General features: G+C 37.8%; 1 protein-coding gene across 3 annotated transcripts in view; it reads left to right on the top strand.

Moving 5' to 3' along the window:
* cacna1ha (calcium channel, voltage-dependent, T type, alpha 1H subunit a) overlaps positions 1-27,311 on the top strand; it is a 114,035-nt gene that overhangs the window by 14,671 nt on the left and 72,053 nt on the right. For all 3 annotated transcript variants that reach the window (XM_056453998.1, XM_056453997.1, XM_056453996.1), the window contains exons 4-8: positions 4,305-4,464; positions 6,447-6,759; positions 15,514-15,606; positions 18,316-19,075; positions 25,197-25,552. In XM_056453998.1, coding sequence (XP_056309973.1) covers positions 4,305-4,464; positions 6,447-6,759; positions 15,514-15,606; positions 18,316-19,075; positions 25,197-25,552 — 1,682 coding nt within the window. The remainder of the gene's footprint in view (positions 1-4,304; positions 4,465-6,446; positions 6,760-15,513; positions 15,607-18,315; positions 19,076-25,196; positions 25,553-27,311) is intronic.

The following is a 27,311-nucleotide window of genomic DNA, read 5'->3' as shown; positions in this document are numbered from 1 at the left end:
ACAGTAAATCAAATAACCACTCGTTGCAACCGAGGTATGCAGAAGAGCATCTCTGAACACACAACACCTCGAACCTTGAGGCGAATAGGCAACAGTAGCAGAAGACCACACCAGGTGCCACTCCTGTCAACTAAGAACAGGAAACTGAGGCTACAATTCACACAGGCTCACCAAAACTGGGCAATAGAAGATTGGAAAAACATTGTCTGGTCTGATGAGTCTTGATTTCTGCTGCAACATTCAGATGGTAGGGTCGGAATTTAGCGTCAACAACTTAAAAGCATGAATCCACGCTGCCTTGTATCAACGGTTCAGACTGGTGGTGGTGTAATGGTGTGGGGGATATTTTCTTGGCACACATTGGCCCCAATAGTACCAATTGAGCATCATGTCACCGCTACCTGAGTATTGTTGCTGACGATGTCCATCCTTTTATGACCACAGCGTATCCATTTTCTGATGGCTACTTCCAGCAGAATAACATGCCATGTGATAAAGCACGAATCATCTCAGACTGGTTTCTTGAACATGACAATGAGCTCACTGTACTTACATGGCCTCCACAGTCACCAGAACTTCAATCCAATAGAGCACCTTTGGGATGGTGATTTGCATCATGGATTTGCAGTCAACAAATCTGCAGCAACTTCGTGATGCTATCATGTCAATATGGACTAAAATCTCTGAGTAATGTTTCCAGTCTCTTGTTGAATCTATGCCATGAAGGATTGAGGCAGTTCTGAAGGCAAAAGGGGGTCCAACCAGGTACTAGTAAGGTGTACCTAATAAAGTGGCTGGTGAGTGTAATTATATTTAGTCATTTAGCAAATGCTTTTATGTAAAGTGATGTACAGTATACTCGAGGAATGCAGAAATGAAAAAAGCTTGGACAAGGAGTTGTGCAGCATGGGGGTCTTATCTTTTTAATATTGTGTAGATGAAACCTGTATGATCATGCTGGGTGCGTAATGTGATCCTTGAACGACAGCTGATCATCTTACATTACCCCAGGCTTATTGACAGAAGGGTGGATAGAAGAAAGGGATAGATAGAAGAATCTGATGATTCACAGTGTCAAAAGCAGCAGAGGGGTACTAAGCAGTAGAGTCAGAACTGATGATTTAGAACCAGCTCTGGTAATCCACAGGGCTTTAGTTAATGATAGTAGTGTATGTATTAGTAATGTACAAGTACATTACATGTTTGACATGGCCTTATAGTTCCATAACAGTACAATCAATGTTGCTTCAAGCAACATGCTGTTTTATGTAATTTCCTAAAATATCATTCATGATATACAGTATAATGCAAAGCTTTTGAAAATGCCTCTCAACTGACCATTGTACCAGGCAATTATCCAGATGAAAATCACTGAAAAATGCACTTTTCTTTAGAGAAAATATGGAGAGATGTAATTTGTGCACAACTGCTGAAATAAGAAGCAGCATGTAGCCTTGTGGTTCAGGTGACCACTACTTAGATTTTTCATTCATCAGTATTTGAGTTCTCCTCCATGAAAAAGCATTAAAGGGCATCTATGATGAAAATCATCTTTTGTAAGCTGTTTGGACAGAACTGTGTGTGTATAGTGCGTCCACAGTCATATTGGAGTGATATAAACACAATAAACCTCTTTTTTAAAATTTCCTAATGTTAAAATAGGATCCTAATCCCTCCCATTTTGAGGCCCACCGCAACATGACGTGGGAATGCGGTTTCTCACCTACCAAATTGATTGACAGCCGCGTATTAACATTTCTCCATAGCATGTATAATCATATCAACAAGACAGGATGTGCGCAAAGCAACTGGGATTAAAAGATTAGCTCACTGTGCTCGCTGTGATCATCAATCATCATCAAGTGTGATCAAGAATGAGTTTTACAAGTTTAAAATGTTTTAAAACAGAGCATGTGTTAATGAATTACAGCGATTTTTACCATCTTTACTTTATCACCACAGCCGCGTGTCAGAACAATTATAAAAGAAGATGCTTCAATCCCAGTTTGTGGATGTTAAATCAGGTTTATTTTGTACATTAACATAACAGATATCCATACAGCAGTGGATATTAATGTGTATCCTGTCACATTTGCCGTTCAAAAACATTGCAAAGTTAAACTTGCGTGATGTGTGTGTGTCTGTGTGTATGTGCGTGAACTTTGTAACGACATTGTGTGTGACTCATCAACACAATCTCATGGCAGTTCGTAACCTTTTGATTTAGTGGCTAATTCGTATCAATTCATATGATCTAATTTGTACATTTTTGTACAATTTGCTCATCTCCCAATGACGGTTGGGTTTAGGGGTGGGGTTGGGTGCCACACCTCCTTTTTAAAAATTGTACGACTGAAAAAACAAAAAATACATACATTTTCACCCATAATCTGATGGGTGTTTTGAGCTGGAACTTTACAGACACATTCTGGAGACACAAAAGACTTATCTTAAAACCTTTTAAAATGGGGTAAAATAGGTGCTCTTTAAACAATACATTTTTAAAGAGAACACAGGAGAGTTAAAATGTTTAATTTTGAAAGGTTTGATATATTTTCACAAGCATGGACACATTTTGGATGCAGTAATGACAGTTGAGGAAGATGACATGCTCTGTAGATTGAAAACTCCTCAAATAAGATGCAACAAATAGGTTCTGGAAATGAAAACTCCATTATTTCATTTGGAACTAATAAGGCATGAACAACAATTAACTGTTTCTTTTTAGAGCCATTCACATTCATGTACATCACTCTGACAATCATCATAAAATAGTGATTTCATTTCATTTACAATAATAGTTAAATCTGTGTTTATAAATCCAGAACTATATATTTATTGTTCTTTTAAGACTGGTGTTTTTAGTAATTACATAGTTCTGATTGAGTTATTAGTATGTAAAATATGGTCATTGTCAAGATAATGTGAGTGTAACTTTGCTGTCACTGTGCTAATGTAGGGGCTGCCAGGGTACAATGTGTTGTTGTTGTCATATTTTTTAGATTGTTAAAGGAGTTGTTTGTAACCACACTGCTACCTTTAAATGTTGGCCATGGTGTTCATGAGAGGTATTTAGCTTTTGTCAGTGATTGTGAAAGCCTGCAGTGAGGGATAATGGGAATGGGTATTTGTGCAGTGGTTTAAGTCTTAATTTTCCATTAAAGTCAGACTCAGGCAGCTGCTCTAGTCCCTCAGCAGGGCACTTAAAATATGCAATTTCTCTGCTCTGTCAAGCATTATCACAAGTGGGACCAGTTTAGGTTAAAGGTGTTTTTTTCTACAATCTTAGGCTGGCCATTTAATTTATATTACACTAATTACACTATTAAAAGAGGATAAAGTGCAACATGACGGTCATAGACAAAGGAGTTTTCAACAATCAGAACAATGAAAGTGTAATTGTTCTGGATTGTTTTCCTGTACAATATGTCCAATTCTATTTTTTTGTTTTGTTTTGTTATTTTATTTATTTTTTATGTTTTGTTTTGTTTATTTATTTATTTATTTATTTAATTTCTTTATTTATTTTTATGTTTTATTTTGTTTATTTTTGTTTTGTTTTTTATTTTATTTTTTTTATGTTTTGTTTTGCTTGTTTTTTATTGTTTGTTGTGTTTTTGTTTTTGTTTTAATTTTTTTGTTTTGTTTTGTTTTATGTTTTCATTCATTTATTCATTCATTTTCGTTTCAGCTTAGTCCTTTTATTAATCTGGGGTCACCAAAGCGGAATGAACTGCCAACTTATCCAGCACATGTTTTACACAGCGGATGCCCACATCCATACACAATCATTCACTCACATACACTACGGCCAATTTAGCTTAATCAATTCACCTATACCGCATGTCTTTGGACTGTAAGGGGAAACTGGAGCACCCGGAGGAAACCCACACAAACGCTTGGAGAACATGCAAACTCCACACAGAAATGCCAACTGATCCAGCCGAGGCTTGAACCAATGACCTTCTTGCTGTGAGGCGATTGTGCTACCCACTGTGCTTTGTTTTTTGTTTTTATTTAATATTTTGTTTTAGAGGGGTGTGGTTACGTATGTTAGCCACGCCCAATACCTCAGATGTAATATGAGAATCGAACTGAAAACAAACATGTGCATTTTCAGATTTTAATTTTAGATTACTCGACCAAACTATTTATTTATTTTTTCTTAATGACATACACAGATGAATTCTTCACTACAAAACTAACAATGTGAGCTAACAAAATCAATGGTTAGTTTTGCTTTCATGTGTACTTTAATCCATGGATAGCTAAAGTGCATGCATCTGTGATCTCTTGTGTTTCAGGTATGAGGATACTGGTCACTCTGCTTCTAGATACTCTGCCTATGTTAGGCAACGTTCTCCTGCTGTGCTTTTTTGTCTTCTTTATATTCGGAATTGTCGGGGTGCAGCTGTGGGCTGGACTTCTTAGGAATCGGTGTTTCATGCCAAGCAAAGTGAGAGAGTAAGTACAATCCTGTTCGTGCTGCATCATCTACCCCACTTCTCCTCTTTTACCCTCTCTCTGCTGGGAGCATGTCAGCGCTACCGATATGATCCAAAGTGGCAGCCAACTGTTGCCAGCAGCAATGGCATTTCAGCTGCTGACAGTCTTGTAAACTGAACGTTGCAACCTGGCAATAAATCTATGCTGAGCATCGGTCCCCTGAGCGCTAAACGAACACACACCTTCATTAAATGGGACAACAGAAAAAGCATATTTAATGAAAAACAGTTTGAGTTCAGACTACAGCTGTCTAAATTGGTTGGGTTATAAGTCATGTATTTTGGTGTAATGGCACAATTTAGTGGTCTGTGAATGGTCTTCGGAAGAGTTCTTGAGGAAATGTTTATGTAATATATACAATTATATGAAGTCCTGAGTTTTGACCTGTTTCAGATATTAACATGCAGATAGCTTGTTCGTTTTTTTGTATCTCAGCATTACTATTTCTGCCATGATGTTCCAAAATATTTTACGACTTCAGAGTGTGTAGTGTTATAATAATTATGTTGAACTGAATTTGTTAGAGCACAAAGATGTACGTACAGCATGAAATAAAAATAGAGAAAATAATAGGTCAAAATATTTAAAAACCAGTTTTCATGTTTGTAATATATACTCATTGAACTTCTGTAAGTTAAAGAATATATATATATATATATATATATATATATATATATATATATATATATATATATATATATATATATATATATATATATATATATATATGGATTTTTTGTTATGATTATTTTAATGTATAATATAACTCTAACCCTTTTCCCATAGTTTGTGTAATATATTCAAGCCTCAGTGAACCAAATTCATATATTTAATTCAGTTACGTTTTATTTATTAATCAAACTTATTATTTTCAGTGTTTTGTGGATAATGAGTGGATTAATTTACCCAACAATTTTCAAAGACATACTATTTTTATATATAAAAAAATAATGTCCAGTTTGCATCCTAATGATGTTTGTTGTTTAACTTCTGAGCAAGCATTGTCATCTATTAAAATACACCCTATATATGACACTGGACCACTAAACCAGTCATTTTTAGATTCATTAATAACATGAAAGCTAAGAAAGTAAGCTTTCCCATTATGCATGGTTTGTTAGGGTATGCTAATATTTAAAGAAGATACAACTATTTGTAAAGCTGGATATTGGGGGTTTAAATAAATATACATAACAACTTACAAATTACAAACCAAATTTTTTTTTCGAGATATATTTAGAGTAAAACACATGTGCAAAATATCTTCATGCATCTATAATGGATTTTGGTAGAAAAACAAAATCAATCATTTTGACCTAGACATTTGACCCTAAGGTTTTGTGATCCAGGGTCACATATGTCGATATAAAATACAAACATCCAGTTTACTACAATAAAAAGTTATTTTTAGCACTCACTGTGCTTGTCTGTGGGCTGGACCTGGCTGTTTATTGCCTGAATATGTTCCCGCATATCTGCTGGACATGATCATGCATTGACAATGGTATGAACCCCTAATGCGGATAAAATTTATATTGATATTATATTGATATATTATTATATTGAGGGTTGATGTGAATGAAACAGTGGTTTAATAAATGAAGTATTGTGCATCCATCCAGAAAGATTCATTTACAGTGAGAAATAATAAATGTTTTGTGAGATGAGCTGAAATATACATTATTGCTACATTATTGTCTTATTACAAGCATAAGTTGACCCCGTAATTCTTATTCACTAACTTATCCTTACTTCTTTCAACTGAAATCATGACATTTTACAACCTGACCCAACCGTGCCTTGTCATAAAAAGGTTGAACTGGCTGACATCATAAGAGATGCACAGATCTTGACATGTCTCCAAGCATATGATGTTTCAGCTACAGTCTTTTTCAAGTAAATGTCTTATATTCTTCACTGTCTTCAATGTGTTTCCACAGCCAATATAATCTGTCGTATATGAGTCTGTACTATGAGAAGGAAGATGGTGAAGACGACCCCTTCATCTGCTCCTCCAGTAAGGACAACGGCATGCTGCGCTGCAGTGCTGTGCCACCCCTTAAAGATGGTGTTGTGTGCACCTTAAATGCATCTTTTCTGGGACATCTCTACTCTGGCCTGAACGGGACAGGCAACAACAGCTGTGTGAACTGGAACCAGTATTACAGTGAATGCAGGCCCGGAGACTTAAACCCGCACAAAGGCGCTGTAAACTTTGATAATATTGGATATGCCTGGATTGCTATATTCCAGGTAGGTTCCTCTTGGAATGATGCTTGTAATCCAGATTTTTAATTTTTTTTTGGATGCAGTTGTGTGCTCTGGGAATGGAAATGCATTAGTAGGCGTCATTGCTCTTTTCCCTGAAGTCAACGGCCCTAGTTATTCCAAAGATAGATGAGGCTTTTTACAACTTTTTATTGCTCGATTTTCTTCTTGAAAGGACAGAGTCTTGTTAAGCACGCTCCAGCCACACCAAATAATTGAATGTCCTCTGAGCAAATGTCTGTTTTAGTCATTTCTTCCCCTTGCTCAGAAGGAGCCCTGCAAAGTGATGAGATTTTTCGACAGGAAAGTGATATCACATATCGCAGTCCGTGGAAATTAGATCAGAAAAGAAAAAGCGTCCCGCTGCATATTAACTCATCAGTTCTTTCAATCCATCCTCATCAGCAGAGTTGAATCACCACAGACAGACTGGCGACACAAAGCCTGTTTAAGTGTATTTAGTATGCGTAGTCATGTCTTTGGCGCATGAATATATTGAAACCGACGTATGGACATGCAATGAGACCTGTGCTCAATTCTGTGGAAATGAATGTCGGCCTCATTTGTCCGATCGTTACAAGTGGGTCAGTCACGTGGTGTCCCTTTTGGCTGGGCTATAATGACAGTACAGGGTTATAAAGCAATTTAAAAAGAGGACCTGAAGGGTTTTTCACATGTTTCAGCATAAAACCTTAATAGGACCTGGATTGTTCTCATAAGATGACACCTGCTCTAAAACAATATTTTTTTAACCTATTGGCACTTTTATGCTAAGGAAAATTTTATTTTAATGTATTGTAAGCTTATAATGTGCTATTTTTAGTTTTGCCATTTTTATTTTGTTACAGTAGAAAACATTGCTACTTTAATGGCGAAGTTGTAAAAATCTTGATAAACTGCCAATTATGTTATTTGGTAAAACTTTACTTGAAGGGGTTTTAATAAGACTCATGAATATGAATGGGATTGTACTCATGCTAGCAACTGTCATTAAGTGTAAATCACTAAGTTATGTAATTTCAAATACAAAGGTGACAATGTTTGAAATGCCATCATATACTGTACATCATAACCTGTCTTTGTCTGACAACTTGATATTACCAGAATAACATCTCTTGTCATAAATATGTCATAAACATGATTGTCATGTGTCCTTATTAATAGTGTCTTGAATTTGCTTGACCTCAACTATAGAAGTACAAATTGAATATGTCAAATTTGAAAATTAATGTGCAATGACATATTAATGACTTGGCTATAAAATTGAAGTATTGAGTATTGACACGATATTTTCAACTAGACATGGGCCTAAGATTCTGACATATGATAACCTTGGATAAAAAAATAAATAAAAATAAAAATAAAAAAATTAAAAATCACAGTTTAACTATATTGTGATTACTGCTCTAAAACAAGTACTTTTCCCCCCTTTGAACACAATATATTTTATTTTGAGAAACATTTAAAATATTTTAGAACAGTAAACATGTCAGACTAAATGATTCAAATAATTCATTGACTTCTGCTGTCTTCATTTGTTTCAAAAACACAGATTTCTTTACAATTTAAAACAGCATCTTTGGATATCTTTTCTGCTAGAGATACTGTTGTCATAAAAAAAAAAAAAAAAAAACATAAATAAAAAAATCTTACACATATCGTAGGGATGGTATACCAGAAAAATTTTGTGGTTTTAAAACCTTGACTTTTGTAAACCTCGATATACATTGGAAATGGTAATCGTCCCATGCTTTCAAGTCAAATTAATCTAGCTCCACTGAAAACAAGTGACCATGAAAATAATAATGACACTATTATAATGGCCTCATGACAAATGTATGAAAGTTATCTTGCCTTGGTAAGACATAGGCAAGTTAGGATGTATTTGTTAATGTTAGGTTGTCATAATAAATACATTTCCAACAATGTCACCTTTGCATTTAAAATGATAAAACTAAACTAATGGCACTCAATGGCGGTTGACTAAAGCATGCAGGAAATCTCCTTCATATTCAGTCACAGCCGACTGCTAGCCCACTGCAACTTTCACATGGTCACCCACTGAAGCTAAGCAGTCCCTGGATGGGAGACCACATGGGAAAGCTGCCGGAAGTGGTGTTAGTGAGGCCAGCTGTGGATGCTTAGCCTGCGGTCTGTGTGGGTCCTAACTCCCCAGTATAGTGAAGGGGACTTTATACTGCTCATTGACGCCGTCTTTCGGATGACCTTCAAAAAAGATTATGGGTTTAACCCCGGCATCCTGGCCAAATTTTGTCAACTGGCCTCCTAACTATCCCCATATCATAATTGGCTTTATTTCCTCTCCACCAACCAGCTGGGTAGGGTTGCACAGCTGTTCGTAAGTTCTTTCTTAAACTGGAACGTAAAGTCCACACTAGGGGCTTAGTAACTACTAGCTAGTTTGTAACTAAATTTAAATTTGTTCTCACTTGGGTTGCACCACATGTTCTTAGGGCAAACAAGTTAGTAGGTCGTAAGCTTTCCGGAAAGTCATGCGTAGTCGCATTAAATGACATAATATCCAATAAGAAGCATTTAAATTGTTAAACTGCTTTAAAATTCTGCAACCAGCACATCTATATATAACTGTCCTATGAAAATTTAATGAAAAATTAAATTTTTAAAGTGCATTGCAGTCAATCACTATAACAGATGACACACACACACACACCTGCATCACGAGCCGTGAATGCATGTGAAATACATTTACATTTACATTTACATTTAGTCATTTAGCAGACGCTTTTATCCAAAGCGACTTACAAATGAGGACAAGGAAGCAATTTACACAACTATAAGAGCAGCAGTGAACAAGCGCTATAGACAAGTTTCAGGCGTGTAAAAGTCTAAGAAGCAAAACATTAGTAGAAATTTTTTTTTTTTTTTTTTTTTTTTTTTATAGAGAGAGAGAGAGAGAGAGAGGGCACAGTTAGTGGTATAGCCAGAGAGGCAATTGCAGATTAGGAGGAAAAGTGGAGACTAAACAGTTGTGTTTTTAGTCGTTTCTTGAAGACAGCAAGTGACTCGGCTGTTCTGATGTAGTTAGGGAGTTCATTCCACCAACTGGGCAGATTGAATGTGAGAGTTCGGGAAAGTGATTTCTTCCCTCTTTGGGATGGAACAACGAGGCGACGTTCATTCACAGAACGCAAGTTTCTGGAGGGCACATATATCTGCAGAAGTGAGAGCAGATACGAAGGAGCACAGCTAGAGGTCACTTTGTAAGCAAACATCAGAGCTTTGAATTTGATGCGGGCAGCAACTGGAAGCCAGTGCAAACGGGTGAGTAGCGGAGTGACATGTGCTCTTTTGGGTTCATCAAAGACCACTCGTGCTGCTGCGTTCTGAAGCAGCTGAAGAGGTTTGATAGAACTAGCTGGTAGCCCGGCTAGCAGAGAGTTGCAATAGTCCAGTTTGGAGAGGACAAGAGCTTGAACAATGAGTTGAGCTGTATGTTCAGATAGGAAGGGTCGGACCTTTCTGATGTTGTAGAGTGCGAATCTGCAAGATCGGGCAGTTCTAGAAATGTGGTCAGAGAAGTTCAGTTGGTCATCAATCGTAACTCCAAGGCTTTTTACCATTTTGGATGCAGTGATGGTTGCTCCATCCATCTGGATTGAAAAGTTATGGTGAAGGGTCGGGTTGGCAGAGACTTCAAGCATTTCCGTTTTCATGAGGTTAAGCTGGAGATGATGATCTTGCATCCAGAGTGAAATGTCTGACAGGCAGGCTGAAATGCGAGCTGGAACCGAGGGATCATCAGGGTGGAAAGAGAGGTATAGCTGGGTGTCATCAGCATAGCAGTGGTAGGAAAAGCCATGTTTCTGGATGACTGTTCCTAAAGATGCCGTGTAGATAGAGAAGAGAAGTGGTCCAAGCACAGAGCCCTGAGGTACCCCAGTGTATAGATGCTGTAGGTTGGACACCTCTCCCCTCCACGACACCCTGAATGACCTGTCCGAGAGGTAGGAACTGAACCATTGAATAACAGTGCCTGTGACGCCCAGTGACTCAAGCGTAGATAGCAGGATCTGGTGGTTTACAGTGTCAAAAGCAGCTGATAAATCCAGCAAGATGAGGACAGATGATTTAGAGTCTGCTTTAGCCAGTCTGAGGTCCTCCACGACCGAGAGCAGGGCAGTCTCAGTTGAGTGGCCTTTCTTAAAGCCAGATTGCTTGTTGTCCATGAGGTTGTTTTGAGTAAGAAAGTCTAGGACTTGATTGAACACTACTTTCTCCAAAATCTTGGCCATGAATGGAAGCAGGGATACCGGTCGGTAGTTTTCAAGTAGCGTTTGATCCAGGTTGGGTTTCTTTAGCAGAGGGGTTACCCTAGCCTGCTTAAATGAAGTAGGGAATAGACCAGAGTCAAGAGATGTGTTAATTATGTGAGTCAGTGTTGGTATGACTGCAGGAGAAATGGCTTGTAGGAGATGAGAGGGAATGGGATCTAGCGGACAGGTGGTTGCATGGCTTGATAGCACGAGATTGGACACCTCAGACTCAGAGAGCTGGGAGAAAGAGGTGAGCGTGTGTGGTGTTGGTGGTGTATCTTGCGTGTTTGTTGTAGGTGCAGCAAATTGAGCACTGATTTTTGCAGTTTTGGTATAAAAGAATGTAGCAAAGTCATCAGTAGTGAGTGTGGAGGATGCGGGTGGAGGAGGAGGGTGAAGGAGGGATGAAAATGTTTTAAAAAGCAAGCGAGGATTGGTGGCACTGTTGACTTTCTGACGGAAGTATGTCTGCTTTGCAGAAGTAACCTCAGTCGAGAAAGAAGACAGAAGAGTTTGGTATGTTATGAGCTGTTCAGGATTTTTTGTTTTTCGCCAGCTTCTCTCAGCAGCCCGAAGTTTTGAGCGATGCTCACGGAGAACATCAGAGAGCCAGGGTGCAGGAGGACTGGCTCGTGTTGGTCTGGATGTCAGAGGGCATAGTCTGTCTAGACATGATGTTAGCGTGGAGCAGAGTGTATCAGTTGCACTGTTCGTATCAAGTGCAGAGAGTTTGCAAGATGGAGGAAGAGAGTTAGAAACAATGGTGGATAGTCTGTTGGGTGAGAGAGAGCGTAGGTTTCTGCGAAAGGCAACTAGAGTAGGAGTGTGTGGCGGCTCAGGAGTAATGTGGATGTTGAGAGAGAGGAGGAAATGATCCGATGTTTGTAGTGGAGTTACTAGTGTTTGGTCAGCGAGGCAATGTCGAGTGTAAATAAGGTCTAGTTGATTACCTGATTTGTGAGTAGCAGAAGTAGGTGCTCTTTTGAGGTCGAAAGATGCAAGCACAGTCTGGAAGTCAGCAGCTTGAGGTCTTTCTATGTGGATGTTGAAGTCACCTAGCACCAACAAGGGAGTGTCATAATCAGAAAAAGATGAGAGAAGAACATCCAGTTCATCCAAGAAGTGACCTAATGTACCCGGTGGGCGGTAGATGACAACCACATTTATGCGAAAGGGGTGGACATTATCAAAACATTAAACTTGAACACGTGAAAGAGAAAAGAGAAGGGAGAAGAACTCAGTCATGAAGATATTCTAGTTTTAATTGATGGAAACAATTAACACAAAGCATTTCTTCAAAGAAAATTAAGCTCTTCTTTCACAAACTGAAACAAATGCGAGATTTGGGATGATATGAAGGCTGTGAGTATAGGGAGATCATTCTTCATTATGATCGCGTGCTCCTCAATGTAAACTAATCTTACAGTCATCTCTTTTCTACCATTATACATGAGCGGAGGCTACCATAAATATTTAGTTGGAACGCAGTGTTACGTTTAAACTAAGTTCAGTGGTGCAACACAAAAACATTTAGTAGTTCGTAAACTGTAACTTAGTGTCACTGTAAGTGTAAGGTGTCAGTTTTGGTGAGGATTGAACCCGGGTCTCTTGGACACAAAGCTGGGGCTTTTCCCTGCTGAGCAAACTCCTCTACAGATGAATCCGTGAGCTGAAGATTAATAAGGGAACTTGAGGCTTTGGTTTCAGATAAAATAAGCAAATGATCTTTACTTGAAAAATAGAATGCAAAGTACAACAGAAATGACTGAAGCCGAGCTTCCTGAAAACAAGCAAAACAAATACGACACGATGGTCAAAAAAGCACAACAGTGAAGTGTCACTTAGCTTCTCTAGACAATCTTGAAACCACCGGGCAGTAATGGCTCAAGACTGAACACAGTAGCTTGTAACACACACACTTATATAAGGCAAAACACAGGTGTTGCTAATCAAGCTTGAGTGGTGGCACACAGCAGATGGTGAGAAAGTGGTGCCATCCACTGTTCCGGAGGAAGCATAGAAATGGGATCCTGTTGTGCGAGAAGACTGAAGCACCTCCTTCTGGTTAGGAGGGGGAATACAATGAATTCTTACATTAAGTCACAACTAGACTACGTTTGAACTTATGCACTGCTGGTGCCACCGGCCCCTGGTGTGCGGTCTGGCGCAATATGGCTGCTGTTTTGGATGCTGCACACTGGTGGTGGATGAGGAGATTACCCTCAAAAATGTGTAAAGCGCTTTGAGTGTTCAGAAAAGCGCTATATAAATCAGAATCAGAATCAGAATCAGTTTTATTGCCAAGTGTGCTTCACACACACAAGGAATTTGTTTTGGCTACAGAAGCTTCCAGTGTACATAAAGTGACAAGTGACAACACAAAATAAATATGAATTAAAAAAAAAGATAAACATTAAACAGATGCGGTTAGTCAAGAATTATAGAGATGTAAGGAATGTAAGGAATTATAATTATTATTAAGGTGTCACGACAGTCTTATGAACCCCATTTCAAGTAGTGTTATCTGTTACGTAGTCCTCCATACTGCACTTTTCCCCTTTCAGAGTAATGTGAGTAGACCATCTTTGTTTTTCTAGTTGGTAATATTAACAACTGGTAATATTTGGTAATATTAACAACTAGTTTATTGTAGTTCATGTTTTGTACATAATTTTACTGTTAATACTAATGTTATTATAGTACATGTAAAGTGTAACAAGGAGGCTGGAAAATAAAGTGTTTAAATCGATTTAAATTTTCTTTTTAAATACCAAAGTCCCTTTAAGGCAAGTCATTTCACTTGGCGGCCATCTTTGAAACACCTCTCGGGGAGTATGCTCAGGCATTCTGTTTGAATGAGGAAACATCTAATTCTCCAAAACTGCTTGCCAAACTTACGATTACATTTCATATTAGGAATCAGCAATAAAATTAAACATCAACTGTCTCTTTAGTTTCATTTCTAAATGTCCAAATTACACAAAATCTGCAGAAACTCACGTCTGGTCTCAAGCCTCTCCCTCAGAGTATCGTCTGTCTATAGCGATCAATGATTGGCTCTTGTACTAGAAGGCGGGATTTATTCACCAAATAGCGATCGATGATTGGCTCCTGTACTAGTAGGCAGGGCTTTATTCACCATATTGACAGTTACACTTTTCCCCATATAAAAAAGATACGAGTGACATGTCTTGTGTAGCTGTTTTTCTTTCTAAAATGTTCAAACTTTCACCTATTGCAATCATAAAATGCTAATAGACAATGCATGACTTGAAGTGTTGTGGAAATGACTTTATGATGGGCAAAGCTTTCAGAGAACATGTCATAATGACAGAGTTTTTCAGTGATGCATGTTTTGGAGATTGGCGAGTGTGTGAAAATGTGATGGAAAAGAGTTTATTTTCTGAAATTCCACATGTGTCAAAAGTTTAACAATTCTCAAGGATATTAGTGCTGCTTGCAGCTAAAATGAATGCAAGGCACAAGTTTTAGCCTGACATCAATTAGAACTTGAATTGAAAGTAAAGTTTTGGCTGGTATAGTGGTATACAGTTTGTAAAATAAGCCTATAATAAATTTTATAAAACGTGTGCCTAGCTCTACAGTCCCATTTACAAAATGTAAACGTGGCTGCATTTTGAATCAGCTGGTTTAAAGCCAATGTGTTGAAAGCACTGCGGAAACTCAACAAGAAGATTCATGCTTCTATTTCGTGAACAACCAAAGTTTGTCTCTTTAAATACCAAAATGTCTACTATCCAGAGCCAGACAATGAATCTAGTAGACAGCGGAGAAAAAGCTAGGGTTCAAACATGAGGTCTAATGCTAAATGATACAGCTGGATGGGAATGAAATGCAGTGCTGCGGGCGCAGAGCTTCCAAAACAAATGACTCAACACTAACAGACTTAACCTTGCACTACTATTACTGTCATCAAACTAACTATCAGACCTCTGGCATCACTCTGTGCTGTGAACTGTAAGACTTCACTGTATTTCTTTCTGATTATGTCCTTTGTGTTGTATCTCCAAAAACATTTCAAAAGCAATCCTTAGATGATGATTGAAACAGTAGTTTAAAAGGAGCTTTAATGTCTAACAATTTACAATTAAGAGACGTCTTTCTGCTATGAAACTTTGCCTCAGGTCAGGATGCATTAGCAGTACTCTTCCTTTGTATGTGTTTAAACTCATTTATTATTGAGCAGTCAAAAACTTGAACAAAAAATAAGACTATTCGCTAAACTTTCAAAAGCTTTCCATTCCCAAGACGACATCTCAAAACTTGGTGATTGAGCCACCAGCCATCTGCGCGGTTGGAAATGTGAGCCACGCACCTGAAAGTGCTGTTTTACTGGGCCAAACTCAAGATAATGATCGCTTCAATATTCTGTCTCATTGCATTTTATCTTCATCTGACATTCAATTCTCTTCTGTGTCTGCAGGTTATTACATTGGAAGGATGGGTGGACATCATGTATTACGTAATGGATGCCCACTCCTTTTACAATTTTATATATTTTATATTGCTTATTATAGTAAGTATACTCTAACTGAAGGTATTTTATGTTTTCAGCCTGTTTCACACTGTGTATGTGAGTAGAGCAGAGCGCACTGCATAACTGTAACAGCAGGCAACTGCAGCATGCAGTGTCAATGATGTAATCTCCTAATATCACTAGTATAACTACATGGCTGTGTCAGAATTCACTGTTTAATTGAGTTCGTGAGTTGAAAATGAAGTTTCCACAACTTACAGGAAGCTGAATTTGGAAGTACATGAAATACAGTTATAAAAAAGACACATTTACAGTAAAAGTATATTAAATAATTCATTCATTCATTTTGTTTTCGGCTTAGTCCCTTCATTTATCAGACGTCGCCACAGTGGAATAAACCGCCTACTTATCCAGCAAATGTTTTATGCAGCAGATGCCCTTCCAGCTGCAACCCGACACTGGGAAACACCTATACACTTCTGCATTCACACACGTACACGATGGTCGTTTTAACTTATTCAATTCACTTGCACCACATGTCTTTGGATTGTGGGGGGAACCGGAGCACTCGGAGGAAACCCACGCCAACACGGGGACAACATGCAAACTCCACACAGAAATGCCAACTGACCAAAATACCGAACCAGCGACCTTTTTGCTATGAGGCAATCGTGCTACCCACTACGCCACCGTGCTGCCCCACTTAAAAGTATGTGATTCTAGGAAATTAAATGTTTGTCAGGCTTCATCCAAACATTTGTTAAATATAAATATTAAGTATTGTACCTATATAAAGAAGTTCAAAACACTTAGTTTACACTTTCTAAACATTCATGGTTATGCAAATTTACATTTCAAGGGGTATTTTTCCCCCATTGGCAGATTTTTTTTGTCTGTTTGTTTTAGGTACAGTGCTCAGCATATATAAGTGCACCCCTCACAAATCTCTCTTTTTAATTAATATTTTAATAGGAAGCTATACAATATTATATTTGTGCATATACATTAGTCAGTACTGAAGCTAAATCTAGAGCTTATCTAACAAAATAACTTACTGTATGATAATCGTCCAAAAACTAGTACACCCAAATTTATATGTTATAGAAAAATATTAAATACAAATTTTAAAAAGAGGAAAAATCAAGAGAAGCAAAAAATAAAAATTTTAATTGAAATCTTGTAGGTTGTAATTTTTTTTGCTTTTGTAATATTTTGCTTGAATTTGATTGCATTATCTTTCAATTTCCTAATATGTTTGGTGAGTAAAATATTATATTATTAAATATATCTGTTTAATAAATCTGTTTTGCTTAAATGCACCAAAATACATTGCCTACATTCACTAAGAAAAGGAGAAAAATATTCATTTTCAAAATAGAGTGTACTCAATTATGCTGAGCATTGTATACTCACTATATACAGTTGATGTCAAAATTAATATCCCTCCTGTGAATTTTTTATCCTTTTTGTATATTTTCCAAATGATGTTGAACGGTGAAAGAAATTTTTCACAGTACTTTATAGAATATTTTTTTCTTTTGGAGAAAGTCGTATTTGCTTTATTTTGGCTAGAATAAAAAAAGCAGTTTTAGTTCTTATAAAACCATTTTATGGTCAATGTTATTAGCCCCCTTGAGTTTTTTTTTTTGTTGTTGTTGCAATTGTCTACAGAGCAAACTACCATTATACAAAGACTTGTCTAATTTGGTCACTTTAAAAAAACAGGTCACTGGTTCGAGCCCCGGCTGGGTCAGTTTGTATTTCTGTGTGGAGTTTGCATGTTCTCTCCGTGTTCGCGTAGGTTTCCTCCAGGTGCTCCGGTTTCCTCCGGGTGCTCCAGTTTCCCCCACAATCCAAAGACATGTGGTATAGGTGAAATGAATAAGCTAAATTGGCTGTAGTGTATGTGTATGAATGAGTGTGTATGAGTGTTTCCCAGTGTTGGGTTGCAGCTGGATGGGCATTTGCTGCGTAAAACATGTGCTGGATAAGTTGGTGGTTCATTTCGCTGTGGTGGCCCCTGATTAATAAAGGTACTAAGCCGAAAAGAAAATGAATGAATGAATGAATGAATGAAATGTGTTGAAATAGTTTTTTTTTCCATTAAACAAAAATTAAGGGGAAATTATATAGGGGGGCTAATATTTCAGGAGGGCTAATAATTCTGACTTCAGCTATATTTATAGCTTATTTGTTTTATTTCGACTAGAATAAAAGCAGTTTTTAATTAAAAAAAAAAACATTTTAAGGTCAAAATTATTAGCCCTTTTAAGCATTTTTTTTTCTCGACTGTCTACAGAACAAACCATCGTTATACAATAACTTGCCTAATTACCCTAACCTGCCTAGTTAACCTAATTAACCTAGTTAAGCCTTTAAATGTCACTTTAAGCTGTATAGAAGTGTCTTGAAAAATATCTAGTCAAATATTATTTACTGTCATCATGACAAAGATAAAATAAATCAGTTATTAGAGATGAGTTATTAAAACTATTATGTTTAGAAATGTGTTGAACAAATCTTCTCTCCGTTAAACAGAAATTGGGGTAAAAATAAACAGGGGGGCTAATAATTCAGGGGGGCTAATATTTCTGACTTCAACTGTATATATTACAGATCCTTGACCTTTGAACTGTAGTGTCCTATACATCACATGTGCAGTGTAAAACAGGCACTAAAAAGAGATTTATCAAAGGCTTCTCGCAATATCTAATGACTGTAAAGTAAATCAGCCTTTGTGTCCCTCAGGTGGGTTCCTTCTTCATGATCAACCTGTGCCTGGTTGTAATAGCAACCCAGTTCTCAGAAACGAAGCAGCGCGAGAACATGCTGATGAAGGAGCAGCGTGCACGATACCGCTCCAACGACAGCACCCTCGCAAGCTACTCTGAGCCGGGCAGCTGCTACGAGGAGATGCTCAAGTACGTGAGCCACCTGTACCGCAAGGTGAAACGCCGCCTCTCCCGCATCTACAACAGCTGGCAGAGCAAGCGGCGAAAGAAAGTGAACCCCAACAGCGGGGCAGGCGGAGGTGCCAATGGTCACAGTAGGCACAGGGGTTGCGGACACTGGGTGCAGTCCATCCACAGCCTCATCCAGCAGCACCAGCGACAGCACTGTCACCTCAGCAATGGCAGCCCCAGTCCTGTGGCCACTACAGGCTCCAGCGAGGCTCTGGAAATGAGGTCCATCACAGCGGGTCAGCAGCTGACCGTGTCCTCTCAGCCAACCGTCATGCACAATCTTTCTTCCAGCACTCAGTCAGTGCACAGCATTTATCAAGGTGACTTTCGTGAGGCCCCGCAGGAGCGAACACCCACTAATGTTGGTGTTCCGGCACTCAACCGACTCAACGGGGGGATGAACTATCCCACAATTTTGCCGTCCCTCATTTGCAACTATACAGGTGGAGGTTCACAAGGGAAAGAGAGAGGGAAGTCGGATGTAAATACAGGACACGAGGCGATACAGGACTTCGACAAGCTGCACCAGCAAATTGAAGCACATAGTAAGTTTTTTTTTTCATAGTCCCTGTTTGGCCTTCCCATCAGGTCCAGTAGTCACCTCACACAGCCTGTTTCAGGAAAATGAAATGCTTTCTGAAAAGTGATTGTTAGGCAACTCTTTACGGATGTGACAGTAAATCGATACTTCAAATGTTAAAGTCATTAACGCAATCTTTAAAGGAGTAAGGCAACAGCGAGCGACCGCGGCTGTCAAGGCTTTCGAAATCCTACAGCAGCAGTTGATTCATCATGTTGGATTGATAGGCTGGAGGCTTAATCTATCATTGGAGGGAAAAGATCAGTTGGTTGTAAATGATTTAGTCTTTTGAGGTTTCTAGGTCTGGCTGTAGAGTTAAGTCATCCAAACGCTATACAGTGACTTGTGTAACTTCATTTTTTGCCACAAAACTAATTCATTTGCATCTGTCTTGGCATCTATGTTTTGTCTTGCACTCATGGGACATAGGACAAGCTTGAAATAGTGCTCAGATCATTGTGTTTATGCTTGAGTGTGTCTGGGTTTGTCTTTCGAGTGTCAGAGAAAGCTCATGACAAAGAGAGAAATGATCATGAGAAAGACCAATGACTGTAAAAGATATGGACGTAGTATCCGTGATGCCACCCATAGGTTTCTGAAGAGCGAAAATGAAGCTGCAAGTAGGCGTGGCCAACCGTCAACACTTTGTTTGCTCGTCATCACACCGACCGGTGGTGACCAATGAAAACATTTCAGACGACAGTTGTATAGCCTACAGCTAATCAATCTGTCAGATTCTGGAGTCCATTGACGTTCCAAAGAAAATTATAAATGATAAATGATCCTAAAGAAAACAAATATATTTATAGATATAGTATAAAAGTTCATAAGAATTTCACTCACCTGGGTAATGGAGGACACTTGAATGTTTTGTGAGCACAATTAAGTGCACACAGCATGCCATATAATCGGATAATTGTAGGAAATAATTTGAAAAGGCAATTGACTGTGTAAAGCCACATAAATCAAAACAAAAATACGATGTATATGCAGAGTTCAGCAGCTAATCAGCTGGAATCAGCTGAGGTGACCAGCGAGACCTAGCTATCACTCAAGTGGCCACGCCCTTAATTATGCAGACTTAATAAAGCTCAATTTAAATGAAGTGGATGAGTTACAAAAAAATTCACCCCCCTCACAATTGTCATAAAGGGTAATATTAACTATATACACCAAAACCATATTTTGTACCAGGCGGTTAACATGTTTTTATCAGCTGTAAAATTCTCCAAATTAACAATGCAGTCAGTGAACATCTGGAGTTTCTGGAGCCAGCCCCTAAAGGCAAGTCGATGAATTGCAGTTTCAGTTACTTTCGTATTGGCTTCATGGGGGAGAGCCGGAGGTTGGCACTTGATCAAGACGTTAAACAGACATGATAACATTATTATAATCACTACAAATAATGCGTGTCTGCCAGTTATGTAATCAAAATCCACTTTTGATTGCAGTCGTAAGTAATTGTGAAAAATGGGCTCAGAATGAAAACAGTAATAATTGTCATTTTGCATTTAAAGTTTGCGTGAAACAGAAGTTGCTGATATTCTTATATATATATTGATTTACTTCCAACTGAAATGGAATATTGAGTAGGAGACATGGACTTTAATGTAAAAGCACTGGCAATGTGCTTTGCTTTAAAGGCCTTATAGTCAGTGATCAAATTTACTACAATATCAGAAAAAAGCTACAGGAGCTGTCACTGGGGCAGTCTGACACTTTCATTTACATGGACACCAACATTCCGATTTTAATATGATTGAGACAATACTCTGATTAAGAGTCTACTATGTAACCAGCGATTTTTGATTACCTTAATGTTCCACAGACAACCGCGTCACAAAATGCTGAGTTTTTTTCCTTCCATTCTTTCCATGCGGTATCAAATTCCATTCCACTGCATATACTCATCAGAATACTTTTGTCACAGAACATGAGCAATATATTGCTAATTGAAAGTGAAACTGCCGAACTGCAGTTAAAAATTAAAAATTAAACACCCGAAATAACATGAATCTAGAGAAAATGTGAAAAGCATGGTGATGCAATGATGTTAATAAATCTATGCGCTATTACATGTAAAACAGGATCATGAAAGAAACATTCATAAAGCAACTCATGTAAACACCTTAATCATATTATTGTCTTATTCAGATTAAGGCAAATCATTAGATTACTGATGTCCATGTAAATGTAGTCACAAGCCCCAACCCTTGAAAAAAGAGTTCACTGATTTTGATGACAACCTTTCCACAGGTTAGTAGTAAGCTAATGTAATGCTAATTGCCTTATGCAAATTTTAAATTCATGCTAACAAACAAATGATCAAAAGAAATATGTTAATGCAATTCAAATATATAAAATATGAATTGATGTTTACTTTAAACTTTAATTATATTGTTCAATTAAAATGATTAAAGTATATATTTTTTGTCAAATAAAAGATTTTTCTAGAGTCATCCACCATAATTTTGAGGCTCAAAAGTATTGGTTCATACTCAACTCTACTCCTACTTTTAGTTTCATTTTAGCACTAATATGCACCTTTGAGAGACCACTGTGGACTCTTTGAGTACAAATATTTATCTTTTGAAAAGGTACTGCCCCAGTGACAGCTCCTGTACCCTGGAAGTTCAAAGTTCCTCGTAGAACAATTCCCAAAACGTCCAAATAATTTCATCTAGTCAGTATAAAGTTTGGGTGCTTACTTTTTGAGAACAGAAATGAGGCAAGATGCTGGACATGTGCCAATAAGGAGTTAACCGTTTTCTTAGGCTTTTCCAAAGCATCTCTTCTTGAGGTGTTTTTGTATTGTTCTTTTTTCTGTTTTCGAAGGGATGGTCTCTATCAACAGTGTGAAGAAGCATTCAGAATCTATTTTTTAAGGATACCTCACACACAAATAGATCGTTGCATGGTTCCAGACATGTGTAGTATTACTTACTTTCTTCTGTGAAACATGTTTGTACACACAGTTTGTACACAAGTCAATGGCAACCAACATTCTTTGGTTCTCTTTGGTTTTCTTCAAATCAAAAGCTGCAGGAGAAATAAAGAAAATAATATATATTTACAATGGCATGATGGGGAATAAATGATGACAGAACTTTTTGGTAAACTATATCTCTCAAAACTAATTTTATGGCTTCAGAAGATAGACAGACTTTTTGTTGTTGTTGATTTTTGTTGCATTTTGCAGGTAATAGTGCAATTGCTGCTTTTGAAAATTGCCCCATAACTGTGCATTATTTCAATCCATGAACAGAATTTAGTACATCAGTGATTTTGTATGCTATTGTTTGTTGTATGATATTATATTTGTTTAGCCCTAGATAACCAAAGCATCACTTTCGTGCTCAATCTAGTTTTCATTTCGATATCAATCGGTTGCAGAAAGACTATTTGTGAATTTTTGTCAACAGGAGTACATACTGAATGTTTACTTCAAATTCCCTGCCAGCAGTAATGTTTGATTGCTGCCTGAGTCTCCTCCACTTGAGCTCATTACCACAGGCTAAAGTGGGCCAGTGTGTATGATTACGTTCTCAGGAAGCACATTAGTATAAGAGTACAGCACCAGACATGCTCTGATTAGACCTATTAGTTGAATTTAAGGTTGTAAGAGCACAAGATCATGAGAGGGTAAAGCACTTAAACAGAATGCATACAGGACTGCCCAATTATTTTGCAAACCAAAAAAAAATTATAATTAAATAATAGGAATAGATAATTGAAATAGTTTGGCTAGTGAAATGGGGGGGGGGGGGGGGGGGGTATAGACCATTTTGAGGGATGTAAACAAAAACAATGATACTAACGCATTTCCTGCTTTATATTTTTGATTTCTATAGCTTCCGAGAATCTAAAAAGAGTTACATATTAATAAATAGTTTTATGATGGCTGTTTTAACATTACAGTTACAGTTATGTTACAGTTTTGAAATAGTTTGATATCAAGCAGGAAATGTTCATGGGCCAATGACATGGCCACATTCAAATGGTCTATAGTAGCAGATATATGTGATATAATTCAAACAGAGTTCACAGTCAACATTCACATAAGGTGAATGTGAGATCCATTGAAGCCTGAATTAGAGAAGGTATATCATTCACATCCTGAGATAGGGCTTCAATCCAGAATAAAGTAATGCACATAGTAACAAACAAATCATTAATAAGTGATGCGGGTTGTCAGTCAAAGGCGAATGATTAACGTTTGTAGAGTTTTGCTCCCATGTCCTAGAGTTTCACCTATCTAATAAGATGATGCCCAACTGTTCATATTTATGCATAACTAATATTATGTAAACTTGAATGTCTTTTTTGTATGCTGTTGAATTTAAATGTTGACACAAAAGATAATTTATTTTTAGGGCATATGTCCGCTGAATAATTTTTAGGGGGGGCATTTTTTTTGTTGTTGTTGTCAACCGAAGCATTGCATTTTTAAATGGCAACAGTGTAGCTAAGTGGTAAGTGTGCATTTTATGCTCATCACTAAACAATCTATTTTTTATTTTACTTTGACAGCTGAGTGTTTTTAGAATAGAGCTGGCATTTCTGCAGCACAAGAAATGCTTTGGTGGATACGCGCCTAATACTTAAAATATTTTTAGAGTTTAAACTGACAAGACTTTCCAACAATTGAAGATGTATTGTTTGTTGGCAAAGTTTGGGCATGTGTCCACCACAGGGTCCTATAATACACCAGGAACAATAAGGCACAAGATGTGTTTTGCTCGATTTGTTGCTATTTTCAGACCAGCACATCTCTGATTTTCACGTTTTGCGCCACGTTGTTGAAATACCAAATCCATTTGTGCCACTTTGTCGACTCATGAGCGTGTTGGTCTAAAATAAAGCTGTGTTAAGGTGCATCGTTTGTATATGGGGCCTAAGAATAGAACGTGTGTGTGGATATAACTCAGTTTTTTGTCTACACTTCGTTATTATCGTTCATGTATTCATTTGCTGGAAATTAGAACTGAATTTAGAAATAGCTTTGAAACTAATCTTTGCGCTTAACAAACGAAATTAATTATGTAAGCTAATGGATGTCTTCAGTGGAGTGCGTACAACACCGTTTCCTTATCCACGAGAGTAAAGGTGTAAAGAGTAAAAGTGAAGAGAAAGTAAAGAGGGCGAATGGAGGAGGCTCATTCTTTATCCTCACGCTGCAGATGGTCTGTTTAACTGTTTTCTCGCTAGTGAAGCGTTCACTTTTTCCACTTACAAAGTCTGTCATGTAAATAGCAAATGTGCCATGGTCTGATGCAACTGACTATTGAAGGGAATGGGAGATTGGTTTAATGCATGTCATACTCAAAGCACATTCATAACTCATTAAGAGAATAAGCACATTTAATAAGCAGTTTGCATCTGTTTTACATATAGCGCTAAAAGTTCTGTGCTTTTAAAGTACTCACAGCTGAGTGTTTTTGGAGCGCTGCCATTTTCAGCTGCACAAAAACGCTTTGGTGGACAAATGCCCTTACTGAGTCACGTGCTATAAAGACACAACCCATTTCTGTAAAGGGACAGAGAGCAGCAGCTCATTTGCATTTAAAGAGACAGAAAGTTTTTGCTTCCACCAACTGGTATTATTAAAAATGATCTGTGATGTATTTTGAGCTAAAACAAAAATACATATCAAGTCAAGTCAAGCTTTATTGCCATTCTGCTATATGTGTGGACCAACAGAGGAATGAAATGGCATGTCTCGCAAGACAACGGTGCTACATGAATTAATCATAAATACAAACACAACACTGGACATAAGAGCTATTTTAAGAAACCTATGCATAACTAACATATACTATAAGATACCTAACTATACACATAAGACAGGCTATACAAGTATCCATGTACTTATATCAAATCTTATATCAAATCTTACAAAATCAATTATGATAAAAACTAATTATATTATTTTGTTAGCTATAATTCAACAAACTGCATAGGAACATGTCTAATTACATTTTACCATACCATAGCTTCTTAAAGCAATTATGCTACTTTGTGAAAGTGCCAGTTTGCTAGTTCAAACTGTGAAAGTGTTGACTGTCACTGTGTTTTTCTCCGTGCAGGCCACAGTCGTGTGCTGCTGCAGATGGCTGGTGTGGTGCCCACTCAATTACTTCTTGAGGTCATGAGCTGCCCGTATTGCGTAAGGGCCCTTGAGAGCATGGATCTGGAGATTGGTGATTCAGACTACCCTCGATCAGAAGGGGACGTGGTGTATGAGTTCTCCTATGATTCCGGGTTCATAACCAGCCGTTCAGCACATCATAAAATGCAGGAGAAACAAAACCGTCTGGTTCAATTCTGGGAGGACTTCCGGGACCGACTGATACGTATAGTGGATAGCAAATACTTTAACCGTGGAATTATGATCGCCATTCTCATCAACACCTTGAGTATGGGGATTGAATACCATGAGCAGGTGAGTACAAGCGTGGGTTCCTTCATGAATATTCTGGATTGCTTTAAATAGAGTGCTGCACGGTTGACATATTTTTGTATGCAAAAACCCATAAACAAGATGGCATTTGGCATTTCTGGTTGGTTTCTAACAAATTCTTCTGGTGTTTGGTTAAATAGATAAAATATGTTCTATTAACAGAATATTATCACAATTTAATCTATGTCATAAAATGCATAAAAAGTGACTACAAAAGTTGTCTGGTACATTAACCGGTTACTCACTGAAGCTAAGCAGGCCTGAGCCTGGTCAGTATCTGGATGGGAGACCACATGGAAAGACTGGGTTGCTGTTGGAAGTGGTGTTAGTGAGGCCAGCAGGGGGTGCTCAGCCTGCGGTCTGTGTGGGTCCTAATGCCCCAGTATGGTAAAAGGGACACTATAATGTCAGTGGGCGCCTTCTTTTGGATGAGATGTTAAACCAAGGTACTGACTCTCTGTGGTCATTAAAAAGTCCCATGGCACTTTTCATAAAAAGTAGGGGTGTAGCCCTGGTGTCCTGGCCAAATTCCCTCCATTGGCCCTTACACATCATGGCCTCCCAATCTTCCCCATCCACCGAATTGGATGTATCTTTGTCTCTCCACTCACCCTATAGCTAGTGTGTCATGAGCGATAATGCCCCAGTATAGTGAAGAGGACTTATTTGGCCTCCTAACCATCCCTATATCATAATTGGCTTTATCACTCTGAGTCCAGTAGGATAAATCCAGTAGGCTTTGTCTTGAAGAAACTAGGGTGATGCTAACTCTTGGGTTAGCCCTCAAAAATATGTCATATCACTCTATTTTGAAGGAACAATCCACCTTTCTGGAAATAGGCTCATTTTACAACTCACCTGGAGTTAAACAGTTACGTTTTACCATGTTTCAATTCTTTCAGGCAGTCTCCACTAGCATTTTTATCTTATCTTTGCATAAGTCATTCAGTCAGATTAGACCATTACCATCTCACTCAAAAAAAGAGAGTTTTTATATTTTTCTCAGTCATTCCTAGCCAAAATTTCATTTTGAGTTGGACGACAATAGTTGAAATACTTTTTTTATTATTATTTTTGAGATGCTAATGGTCTAATTCGATTCAATGAGCTAAATTTAGCTAAGCTAAAAGTGCTCCCGCCAGACCTGGAGATCAGCTGAATAGATTCAAAAATAGTAAAGCTCAACTATTTAACTCTAGAGGACTAAAAAAAAAGTGAAATGTTCCTTTAAGGAAAACATGGTTGTTATAATGATTGTTTATAGCTCTTTTTAAGGAAGCTATAGGGTTGTTTGCAGAAACACTGACTATGTTATAATGCAATCTCTTGCAGAAATTTATTTGTAACATTTGTAGAGTTTAGTTTGCTATTTATTTTTGTTATTTATAAACAGTGATGAGGATTCAGATCCTTATTAGGCAAACAGATCTCCTGCTTATATAACTGAGTTGTGCTGCAGTGCCTCAGACTGCACCTCTATCTCTTCTAGTGGTGTTGTTGGGATGTTACCACTCATTGTTTCATACCAAATCCTGTGGTTTGACATTTAGCCAATCTGATAGAAGTCTCACAGTAAGGAAAGCTGGGTTTCACATAAAGTGGTCGCAGCACTGACATTTTCTGGAGCTGATATTGTGGAGAGGATAAAAGCAAAGAACATCTTGCGGAAGGAAGACATTTTAAATATTTTTACATTTCTGTTTTGGATTAAAATAAGGATGGCCTAATGGTCTTAAGTTGG

Source organism: Danio aesculapii, chromosome 3 (genome assembly GCF_903798145.1).
Source record: "Danio aesculapii chromosome 3, fDanAes4.1, whole genome shotgun sequence".
Classification (NCBI taxonomy): Eukaryota; Metazoa; Chordata; class Actinopteri; order Cypriniformes; family Danionidae; genus Danio; species Danio aesculapii.
The sequence above is the reverse complement of the archived record's forward strand: the minus strand, read 5'-3'. Positions and strand labels throughout refer to the sequence as shown.